Source organism: Falco naumanni, chromosome 6 (genome assembly GCF_017639655.2).
Source record: "Falco naumanni isolate bFalNau1 chromosome 6, bFalNau1.pat, whole genome shotgun sequence".
In the NCBI taxonomy this organism is placed as follows: Eukaryota; Metazoa; Chordata; class Aves; order Falconiformes; family Falconidae; genus Falco; species Falco naumanni.
Window position 1 is genome coordinate 43,340,376 of NC_054059.1, and position 12,601 is coordinate 43,352,976.

The following is a 12,601-nucleotide window of genomic DNA, read 5'->3' on the forward strand; positions in this document are numbered from 1 at the left end:
ACTGAATTACAGAACGGACCAATGTTCTATTAGCTGAATCTTGCTATATTCCGATTTAACTGAACAGATTAATACATTTAATTTTATCTGTATACTGTCTTAATACTAAGCAGTGTAATTGCATCTAACATGCTTAGTAGCCAGTATGGCTTTTAGAAACTCTTAAATCATATACAAACCATTTAAAATCAAATCTTGTAATAAGCACTGCAAATAAGCTTTGTGTAGGTAAACCCTAATTTCAGGAATACAGCTTAGATTTGTTCATGTTCAACCTAAATGTGTTTATATTACATTAAATGGACTACATGACTGTTCCATCACCATCGCATTTACTGTACCTTATATTCCTTTTTCCACGCTTCATACAGTTCCAGAAATATGCTGCCTTCTTCGGTTAGCTTGATATCCATTCGGTGAGCTTTGGCAAAGGAGAGAAGAGCTTTCAAGGCACGTTCAGTTTCACTGGTCGCCCACAGACCTCTACTTGTGGTGGGCAAACGGTCATCAACGAGCCCTTCTTCATCTTCTATCATCTCCTCAAATATTGCCATTTGGCCTTTAACACTTAAAAACAAACCCAATACAATACTTATCACTGGTTTTGTACTTCCACATCCATTTCTACTTATTCACCTTCTAATATTTGGTTAAAGGATAATGCAAACCCAACAAATACAAACAGCTGTTTTCTTACTCGATATCCCAAAAGCTTGCTTCAAACACAGTGCCCTCAGTACCAGCAACGAAATCACTGTACAGGCCATCTTGTCAGCTCAAAATCATCTATAGCTATTATAAAGGCTTACACATATTAATTATCTTTCAGTAGTTATTAATGATTAATGTCACATTCATTTAAAAAAATGCAATATTGACTTTTTAAAGCAGCAAGAGTTGCAGTTAAACTCTAATGCAAAATTTGCTGTGTATTGCACTATTTAAAAACACTACAGCTTCCCAGTTCACTCCTTGACAAATAATATTAATTCAGAAACACACTAACATTTCCTAATGATTCCAGCATCATTACGTAACAGAGATCCCACTAGTAAAGACTTTTCAAAATGTATTCTCAGCGACCTCAAGATTTTTCGATCTAATTTTGACATTGTGAGGGACATGAGAGATAAAACTCAAAGAGAAAGCATGAAGAGGGCTGTAATCTATGCCTCTCAGTAATGTCCACTATGCATACTTCTCTCACACCATGTGCTGATGCAACCCTTCTTTCAGCTCACAGCTGCCTTCGTGTCTGAAATCTCCTGTCACATTACAGCTTTAGTTAAATTCTGTTACTATTATACAGAATTAAAACAATAAATCTATGAATGAGTATGGTATAATACCACTTGCAATTGGACTGAAAATAAATATTTGCACAAACAGGAATATGCGTTTAATTAGGATACTTGTATTTATACACACTTTCTGAACACTTAAACACTTCATTTCAAATGTATGGTTATATTACAGGAGCTTGAGAGAAAGTGGCATGTATTCATTCCTTGTGCACAACTTCTACAGATGAAATTTACATAGAAAATTAAACTTGAGTAGTAAAATTGCCATCAAGGCCACTAGCAAGAAGTTGCTGTAATTTGTGCATAAAGTTATTTCAGAAAACTTAAAGGAGAAAATACAAAAGAGTCCAACTTTCACATTTTTTTATAGTAAGAAGTTTATAAAGCTATGAACTTACGTATGAGAAAAGAGCTTCGACTCATATTCTGTGAACAACTCATCAGCCTTACAAAAGACACAGCTGCAATACAGAAGATTGAAATTCCAAGTGTTTGCTTCATCAGAAATCAAAGTAATTCCTGTAATTCCCTATTCCAATATATAAAACCACAAAAAGTCCTTAAAAAAAGAACAATTTAACAGTCCTATGTATACTTGATACAGTAATGACAGGAAAAGATTTTGTAAGAATAAAACCAAATTAAGGTCGTGATTCTAACAAATAGATCTGCAATATCTGTGTGCGTACAAATCCTGAATACAGAATAAAGACTTTAATCTCTTACTTAAAATGAAAGAAAAATTTAATGAAACACTTCTAAAGTATATTTTCCATTTTCAAGACATACTTGTTAAGTGGAAGTCTAACAGGTCGCAAATGGCAGATAGTGGCAGCCTCAATAACCTGCTTAGAGGGAGGGCCTTCTAAGTTTTTCACTGCTTCTCTTACAATCTTCTGGAACTTCTTCACTTCTTCCAATTGGGTTGTGAGCAGGTATTGAAGGCCTCTGCAATCACGGAATCTGATTTAAAGAAAAAGGGAACTAATTGCACACCGAGACACCAAATTCAAACTTAATTCAGTATTTTGAAGTATAAGAGAAATAGCAATCCAGGACAACATACGAAGATCATATAATAAGTAAATGCTTATTACTGCTACATGTAATGCTGTTAGAAATCATACCATCGTGTCCCCTGAGATGATGCCTGGTATTTCTAGAACAGAAAGACACTTTCCATGACTTGAGAGATGCAACTGAATATTAGCAGGCAACACCAACCTGCAACATTCTGGTCCACAATGCAAATCTACTAAAGGTAAACAACTGCATATACTTAGTTTTATTTGCATCTGTTGGCCAACAAACTGATTTTCAGTGCACCTGTGCCATTCACAGCAGACACGTGCACCCATCACAAAATTACACTGCATTTTGCAAGTTAGCTTTCAAAGTTAAAATTACTAAATGGACGTAACACTGAACTATTTTCCTAAAACTCAGCTGTCTTGATTGGAGTGGGAACATGAACCCCAATTAAACACCTCCTGCATTGTTGTGTTCTTCTTGTGAGCAGAGGTCTCTTGCTGAGAATGCACCAGTCATGCAAGGTCTGGCATCCATGGACAGGACAGCACATTACAAGACTATGGTTCTAACCCATATGGAAATTTTGATCCAAAACATCCCTTTTATAAAGTGTGGAGAGAAAAGCACAGGTTTAACACCACTAGGAAAGTCTGGCATTTAAGACTACCTACTTAAGCAGTATGTATTTTAAAATAAAATAGAAAAGTCTGCCTAACCAGGTAGCCTGAAAATACATGTAAATTGCAATCACAAGTCTGTTGTTAATATCAGCAGTTGTCAAATATTCCAGATTTTTAAAAATCTCCCACACTACAGCCTGGATTAACCATCTCTAATACTCAACCAGAGATTAGCACTTGTTACTTCCACCACTGACCAGTAGTACTTCACAAGACACTGTTCTTTAAGGTTTTATTGCATATGCTAAGATGAATTAAAAAGAAAATAAGTTTTATCCCTATTTTATAAAGGTGATATGAGTCGCAGATAGCTCTTCCAAAGTTATATAACCTGTAAGCAGCAACAATTTAAAAACATACTTCCTAGTAAGAAAAAAAAATATTGATTTTTTTCCCCAGTATGACCCAGACAATCACGTAGACAGACACACAGGCACATGAGCACAGTGTGAACACGCGAACAATCTTTTCCTCAAATTTATTTTAACCAGAATGAGATGCTATCATTCTTAAATAACACTTAACCATAAAACACTCATATCCAGACTCACAGACTGGTTGAGGCTGGAAGGGGACTCTGGAGGCTTCCTTGCTCAACCCCTCTCCTCAAGCAGGGTCACCTACAGCTGGTTGCCTAGGGCAATGCTCAGACAGCTTTTGAGCATCTTCAAGGATGGAGAGGAGCCTCCACCACATCTCTGGGTAGCCTGTGCCAGTGTTCAGTTACTCCCACAGTAAAAAAAGCATTTCCTGATCTTCAGAGGAACCTCCTGTGTTTCAGTTTGTGCCCACTGTCTCTTGTGCTGTCACTGAGCACCGCTAAAAAGTAGCCTGGCTCCATCTTTTTTGCATCTCACCTTTAGGTATTTATATATATAAGGGGATCCCCCCTGAATTGCTGAACAGTCCCAACTCTCTAAGCTTCTCATGTGAGAGATGCTCCAGCCTTTTCATCATGTTCTTGGCCCTTTGTTGGACTCTCTCCAGTATGTCCATCTCTCTTATACTGGAGAGCCCAGAACTGGACAAAGAGTACTCCAGGTGTTGCCTCACCAGCACTGCGCAGACAGAAAAGATCACCTCCCTCAACCTGCTGGCAATATTTTGTCTAATGCAGTCCAGGATACCATTAGCCCTCCTTGCCACAAAAGGCACATAGATGGCTCTTGGTCAACTTGGTGTCCCACCGGAACCCCCAGGTTCCTTTTCTGCAAAGCTACTTTCCAGCTGGGTGTCCCAAATATCCACTTTGAACAGACAGAACTTCCTTCTTCCTTCTCACCATAATTCTGAGTTTTGAAGAAAGAAGAGGTAAAGTTTTGTATCTTTATTTAGATTATTCAACAGAATTATGTTAAGTACAAAAAGCAAATGAAGCTTACTTCCAGCAAGGGCAAGGAACTGTGCCACCTTTTTGTGATCACAATAACAGAGTAGTCATAGTGGATGATGTATCTTCACATATTTAACTAACACCTGTGCAATTTTAAGTATTTAAATTTACACACATATACACATTTTTATAACAACATTAGATATTTATATACATATGTATATGCATGTATATACATGTACTTATATATTATATATATAAATAAAAATATGTACTTAACTAAAACAAGATTCAGAAAGATTGTATTTAAGAGCATAATGATTGTTCATGTAGCTGAGAAAACTGCCTGAAGTTAAACTGTGAGAGCATTCTCTGTCCTACATCTCCCTTTTCTGTATGAACTTACAGAGCTGGAGCACAGGACATACAAAAAAGGCTGGGAGAAAAGGGTTTATTCAGCCTTAAAATGAGACTGCTCATGGGAGACACTATTGCTTTCTACATCCACCTAACTGGAACGTACAGAGAAGACTGAGCCAAACTTTTCTCAGAGGTGTAAGGTGAAAGGACAACAGAAAACAGACACAAGATGCAACACAGGAAATATTAACTAGATAGAAGGATTTTAATTATATTTTTTTCCCCCACCAATGGGCCAAATACCAAAAGAGGTTTCACATAGAAGCTATGAAATTTCCCTCCTTGGAGATATCCTAAACTTAGCAGGACAAATCTCCCTGTGCAACCTAACTGGGCTGAATCTCTGAGCTGGGAGTTGGTCTAGGTGACCTCCAGATATCACTTCCAATCCATTACTCTGTAATTCTACACAATAGTGGTAGTTTTGTCTCTAATATGAAACCAGACCAAAATTCTTCACTTAGAAAAGAAGTGATGCTATTTTATGGTGTTACACGAGGACTTTCTCATATTGTCTACTTTCCATTTAAGCACTTCAGGTTTTTTTAGAGGTTACTCAATTTTAATGCAGTAAGCTTTGAATCTTTCTTGCTCAGCAGTTGCGTGAGTACAGAAGACTGTAAAATCACAGTAGATAATAAAAAGGAACATTTAAAAGAATGCTAGTCTAGGAAAAACCTGTAATTCTCCTGCTTTTCTTTCTTAGTCTTTTATCTAGTTATGCTTTTTGGGGGACTGTTTTTGAAACTTAATTGCAGCCCAGATGCTCTGAAGCAAATGCCTGCTATTTAATTGCAATTGTTAGCACAAACTGGTAAGAGGACTTGAGCAGATTAGCTTATTTTAGCTATTCTCTTACTTCTCTGCCATGGAGAGTTTATTAGTCTGCTGTTTGTAGTTGATGGTTATTTCATTTTGCACACGTTGAACAAGCTCCTCATCGATGGCATACTGTATTGCTGTCTGGATGACATCCAACCACCAAGGAGAACCTGAATGTATCTGTATGTAAAAACAGATTTCTCCATGATCATTCAACAAACAACCAATCTACTCATTGCAGCAAAGGCTTACAGTGCTCTTTAGGCCACACTCAGACTGGTAAATTCCATGGAAAGTGGAATATGAGAGTATGTTTAAAAAAATATTCCCTTTCCTGTTTAAGTGAATATGATTAAGGAATTTTCTACATACCCACCTACTTCCACACCTTCAAATTGCTTCAGTAGTTACATTCACTGAGGCCATCTACACAGAAGAGCCACCCAGATACTGTAATCTCAAAGTTTCCTCTTTCTCTCTCTCTCAAAAGAGATGAAAGGATCATTTAATCAGAGAAAGCAAGCTCTCTGTGAAATTAATGTGAAAGAAGATGCAGAAGTTTACTTCCTCATGTGCCATTTCCCCCTATTTCTTTAGTATTTCTCCCCTATTATGCAAACGACAAGCAGCATTTCAACTCAGGTGTTCTTCATTAACGGTTTCCATCTTTCCATGAAACCTGAATTGTCATATTGACTAAACACAATTAAACCCTAAGCACAACGACTAAATGCATGTCGAAGAACAGTTCCTTTGAAAGTAACTGAAACGCCATCTGATACAACACAGGAATGTTCAAGGCCAAACCTGTAACATTTACCTAAATTACAAGTGCAGCACAGTCAAAACAAAAATCAAGCATGATGTTAAACTACTTGAATCATCTCTCCATGTACTTCTGGTTTTAGTCATCTGTTCTTTGATGACTGTGTGCCTCTATGCGGGGAACACAGAATATGTTTTGGAGCTGTGCGTGTGTGCACACACTGCCAAAGTCCCATTCAAAATAGGCCTTCAAAGAACTCAGAGATAATAAACAGCTGGAGTACTGGATAGCCAGATGAAACTAATATTTTTTTTAAAATCTCCTAATTCAGACACTAAACATGTAAGAGGTACTTGCCTTTCTCTGGAGCTCCCGAATGGTCTGAAGAACTGGTTGTAAGGCCTGATGGGCTTCTGCAACTTCTGCATTGGATTTACTCATATAATGCTGTCGGAGTTGTTCTGCCTGTATGGAAATAAGAGCTTAAATTATGCACAAATCATATCTATGAAGAATAACTGAAAATATAAAAACTTCCCAGCTACCATAACATTTTAAAATCTTAAGCTTCCTACTTGCTACCTTTCATTTATAAGTAGTATCTAGCATTTATTAGCAAGCCCACAAAAGAATCTCCGAAGAGAAATTACTAGATGCCAACTATGTAATTTTGCTTTTGGACAAGCCCAAACAACACAACAGGATACGCTGCATTACAAAAATGAACTGGAATTTAATTCTTAATTCTTACTTCTCTGTAAATTAAAATACATTGTGTTGAACAGGCAAACAATAAAACGACCCTAGAACAACATGAGAACAGGACAATTTAACTTACCTACATGGAAAACTTACCCATAAAAAAAACCAAGAAAGGTTTATATTTCATTATTTTTAGGTGGATCACATAATTTTTTCATAAAAATTACTTCTGACAGTGAAAACCCCTCTTGGTATGCAAGTGTCTCCACAATACAGTGAGTACCAGTTTATTTGATATTTTAACAACTGATGAACAAGTTACATTTCTTACAAGTAACATGTACACACATATGTATCTTTCACCATTACATTGTGATTTCACTAGGTATTCTTATTCTGTGCATCTTAGGACGTGTTTAAGTGTCTTCTTTTTGTCTGCTAGTATCAAAATAATTATAGTAGTATTGTTACAGATGAAGCTCAGTTTACCAGGAGTTGATAGGACTCTCAGGTATTTGGATGAGCTACTGGCAAAAGATAGCTACAAAAAACAATCTCTGCTTCATTATTTGTAAGCAAAATACAAATTCTCCAGTCCTCCTCTTTATAATATCAGAAGAAGGTGATATAAAAAAATTGCTAGAGCTGCAGGCCAATAGAAAAAATGGGCCGTATTTCTATAAAAGCAGGTAGAAACTTCTTTAAATATTTTAAAGAACAAGTCTCAATAAAAGAGAGTAAATACTACCTATGCATAGAATTTGCATAAAAATGATAAAATATCACAAGATATTCAAATAATAAGACAGATACTGAACACCACCATATAACTGGAGATGTTGAAAGAACTGGGCTTGTCCAGCTTGGAGAAGAGAGGCTTAGAGGATATAAAATAGCACCCTTCCAGCAGCTAGAAGGGAATCACCAAGAACTGGGAGCCAGGCACTCCACTGAAGTAGATGGCAAGTGAACAAGGGACAATGGCTATAAATTGGAATGGGAGGTTGTATGTCATTACTTTTTGCCCCCAATATGAGGATTATTAAGTATTGGAACAGGCTGTTTAGATACATTGTGAAATCTCTTTCCTTGGAGGTTTTAACAGCCCAATTGGATAAAGCCCTGAGTTATCTTGTCAGAAATCAGTGTTGACCCTGCTCTGCGCGAGAGGTACAGCTAGACACCTCCCAAGGTCCCTTCCAACCTAAATGATGCCACAGTAACAATGTTCTTTTGCAAATGTAGTCCATATATCCACTATGAGTGACCAGTGATCCCAGCTATCTTACCAGGTATTTCCCCAGTTAAGGTTAAGGATATAGTTAAACAGGGACACAGAGTAACACACAGCGACTCGCTCATCTGGCCAAAGACTGTCAACCTTTCTATATGTTTAGGCAGTATAAGAGTGATGGGGTGAACCAGTTGCTGTAGGGCATGTGAATACAATATAGATAATACAGGGAGGACCTGGGCAGATGCCACTGGCAAACTTTAGGCTACAAAGAACACTGCAAATCAGGACCTTCTCAAGAAGGATTCAAAGAAGATGTTATCAGTACCACACACAGGACCAAAAAAAGAGGTATAGAACCAGCTTCAAGGCATGATTGAGAAGATGCTTAGGGCATCTATGCAAGAAACAAACTTCACCTAGAGAAGACTGTGACTGTCTGAAGTCAAAATGAGAAAAGTAAAGAAAATCTGAGGAAATAAAGGACTCAAAAGAATTCTGGATGATGTATTCTTTATCAGTAACATCTATGCAAGTTATTTCCACAAGAACATTGTGGGGTGGGGAAAAGCACATTTTAGACATGAAAATTATTAAAACCTCAATAAAAGACGCTCACAAAACAGATTACCAAGCACTCTGAACAGCAGCATTTTACTGGACATTTCTGCTCTCACCTCACACAATAAACAACTCTCGATTTTACTAACCTGAAAGGAACTGTACATAGTTACATTTTAAGTTACACTTATTTGAAATCTAGTTAATGTTAATTCTTCTGTTACAGAAAATATTGAAAAATAAAAACCTGAAGAGGTCCTCTTCAAAATTTATTCATATATAATAAATGAACATTTACCTCTTCTGCAAGTCGGCTGTCACGCAAAGTTGGGGGAATTCCTGGGTGCTTTGCCAACAATTCCATCAAATTGTGTGTAGAATGAAGTCTCTAAATACAGAAAGTCAACAGCAATCATGAAAAAATACATTGCAACATCTGTGACAGGAAAAGCTTTAACAGCAAAGAAAGCTTAGAGCAAGAAGTTAGTAGTCATTTACAATTAATTTTATTTTTTCTTTGTTAATCTAGAAGCATCTTCTAAAGGCAATGAACATTCTTTGAGGTTGGAAATGAAACATTAAAAAGACCTTCAATACCTCGAAAGCAAATTGGCAGGCAATTTTGATGCCAAGTCATCAGATTCTGTCGTATACTCACCCTCTTAATTAAAACAGCCCTTGACAGTATGGAAAATGAATTATTTATCTCAGAGCCCATTCTTTTGTAAATATCTTTCAGAATATTATAATTCATTTAACTTTATTTTGCTTTAGATAAGCTATTAGAAAAACAAAACAGCTTCCAAAAGCTTCAATCTTTTTTCATGTTTTTCATTTTTCTGAAATAAAAGGTGACTGAATAGAACATGACATTTCTGTTCATTTCTAGGGAAAATAAACTTGATTGTTAATATAAGGCAACTCCTTTTACCTAGGTTCACCCTACGTATCCTAAACCAGACCCCTAATATTACGCTGACTGCTCATCTCCCACAAACTCATACTAATAACTTCAACTATCGCGAACTTGTGCAGTTCTCACCTACTGGATTCAGTTCCCCTTTGCCCTATTACTATCTCAGCCACTGAAGAGCACTGGCCAACAGTAGTTTGCCATTATCATAAAGACCTAAGCCTACACAACTGGGAAGCACTCAACAGAAGCTGAGTTTTATTACACAAAGGCTATATTAAGCAGTGTACATTTTTCAGAAGGAAAAAAAAAGCTTTACTGGATTGCATAATCCAATAAAACAGCTTAATTAATCTTGTTATGAGTAGCTTAAAAAGTTTATGCTGATATGGCTATGCTAAGTGAAAAATGCCTCTGGGAAGTCACAAAGGAGAAAGGAAGATCAAAGGAACACAACAGAGCCATGAGATGACCACAGGCAGGATCACCAAACAGTAACTTATGGAAGCAAGCAAAGTAAAGAAATAGATAATTGATCACTTCTTATTTACCTGTCATTAACATTTTAAATATCTTGTTATGCTTAAGAAAATTTTGGTCAATTTAGAACTGACATTTCTTGAAGACATATAAATACGTTACTTAGAGAACCACTGCTTTTTTACCAGGAAAATATATTCATATTTTTAATACAGTATTCAAAATGTATTAATATATTGCCTGAAGAGAAAATTCACTTTGATTCTTTTTCACGCTTTGACGCCCCTCCAGAGAACATCATCTGCAATGCAACAATTTTATTATTCTCTACCATTTAGCACATTAATATCATTCTCAACAAAAACCCAGCAGCCTGTATTTGCAGGATGTAATATGGTACCATTAATGTGAGTAGTCACAGCTACATACACAAGTCTAGGAATTCAGCTTGTTAAGTTTATTGCAGAACAGCAGGTGGAGACCATACACTGTTTCTGGGATACCGTGAAGACTCACAGTATCTTTAGAAAAAAGAAAAAAGGAAACATGAAGATCACTGGACAGACTCCTATCTAAAGATCATGACAACGACAGCAGACTGAAAGAGTCATTCAGCACACCAATGGGAGGAAGAAAAGACTGACCTGGTAAATTAAATCTAAAGTATTCCAGTTCTTAACTACATCTCTTTACATTTGAATGCTCACTCACTTGCAAGGAATCTGTTTTGAGCTTTTCTTTGTGCTCTTCAGATGATCGTAAAACTTCTCTGTACAGCTCTGCAGCCAATGCATATTCTCCTGAATTAAAAAAAGAGAGTAACAAAAACATACACATATTGTGTTGTTTTGTAAATATACACAGCTCTGCAGCCAATATATATTCTCCTGAATTGAAAAAAGTAACAAAAACATACACATATTGTGTTGGTTTTTAAACATACAAGCAGTCACAACTGGCCATCACTTGTAACATACTAGAGATGTTTTCAGAGAGGCTGTATAATATTTGCTTGTCTTCAAGCAAACCTTCCTTATTCATTCCACCCTCTCCCCCACAAAAAAATAAATAAAAAAAAAACCCCAAAATCTGGTAAAAGACAGAGTATTATATTTCACAAACACTAAAGCAGTTTCCAAATTAACTATCTTTTGTGACTGCAAAATCCGTAGAATTCTTGATCCTAAAATACGTATTCACAGTTGCGTAAGTCTGAAAACCCCATAATCTACAACTCACTGCAGTGGTGCATTACTAAATTTGCACTGCAAATTCACTCCTCCAGTGAAAACAATGAAAATTGTGTCATACTTCAGAAATGCAGAAATGATTAAATACATGCAGGGAGCATAACTACTGATGTAAGCTGCTAACATCACAACCACATCTCAGGAAATATATTTATAAATTAAATATATATAAATTAAAAAAGAAATACAAAATTGAACTTGCGTATGGAAAAGCAGCAAAAAAATAATCAATTTTTATTTTCTTTTCTCAACTGATGGAAATTTACTTAAGTCAGTAAGAGCCTTAGCAGACTCTTAAAACATGGAGAAGTACAGGGACATGAAAAGTATAAAAACAAATAAGAGTAAAACAAAAATCATCTTCCTACCTATCTGTAAGTGTAACAACTCTATTTCAACAAGATTGTTTATTCTTACATTGAAACAGTTGCCAGTTGTAAGAGTGTAGTCCTGCAATATACTGTTGCTATTACTAGTAACAGGCCAAAAGTGCTGAAATTTGCTGAATTTGCATGCCCTCAAGCTTGAGGCTTGTCAGGCCTCCTTTGAACTCTTCTTGACCCACCTGGACCTTTTCCTTGGCTGAGCTGTGACAGCAATTTCTTTAATTTGCTAGGTGTCCATAACTAATTTTGTCTTTTTTTTCTTTTTGAACTTTTTTCTGTGTGGTACAATCACAGCTTTATATACACAGCAGTAACAAGCAGTTATTCCACATAGAATGAGATATTTACAACTAACACAACGATGTAGTGTAGAGAAATACAGGCCTAGTAACAACAGCAGAGAACTTGAAAAGTAAAGATATAGGATGCAGTGTAGAGTACAGCCATGGGATGCTAAGAGATGGTGCACAGGCTCGGCAGTGAATAAGGAAGCCACGGCTATAAGTAACTCACCCACAGTCAAAGAAATGAAGACCTAGAGCTGGACAAAACTGGTTTTAGGGGCAACAAAGAGAACAAAGAAATAGTATGTAACATTCATAAAAGGCATCATGTACACGAAGTTTGGTGTTAATGTGGAACTGCAGACCAGTGATGAACGAGAAAGGTGTAAAAGTGTGCTAGCAAACATAAAAATGACCCCAACTGGATCCTTGAG

General features: G+C 36.5%; 1 protein-coding gene across 3 annotated transcripts in view; it reads right to left on the bottom strand.

The window, feature by feature from the left end:
* The window catches only part of SHPRH (SNF2 histone linker PHD RING helicase), a 54,822-nt gene that overhangs the window by 17,047 nt on the left and 25,174 nt on the right, over positions 1-12,601 (bottom strand). For all 3 annotated transcript variants that reach the window (XR_005828370.1, XM_040597439.1, XM_040597441.1), the window contains exons 15-21: positions 10,959-11,047; positions 9,153-9,242; positions 6,715-6,822; positions 5,629-5,771; positions 2,094-2,267; positions 1,703-1,765; positions 342-567 (exon numbers count right to left, since the gene is read on the bottom strand). Coding sequence is in view for 2 of the 3 variants with exons in the window: in XM_040597439.1 (XP_040453373.1) it covers positions 342-567; positions 1,703-1,765; positions 2,094-2,267; positions 5,629-5,771; positions 6,715-6,822; positions 9,153-9,242; positions 10,959-11,047 (893 nt within the window). In the remaining variant the exon portion in view is untranslated. The remainder of the gene's footprint in view (positions 1-341; positions 568-1,702; positions 1,766-2,093; positions 2,268-5,628; positions 5,772-6,714; positions 6,823-9,152; positions 9,243-10,958; positions 11,048-12,601) is intronic.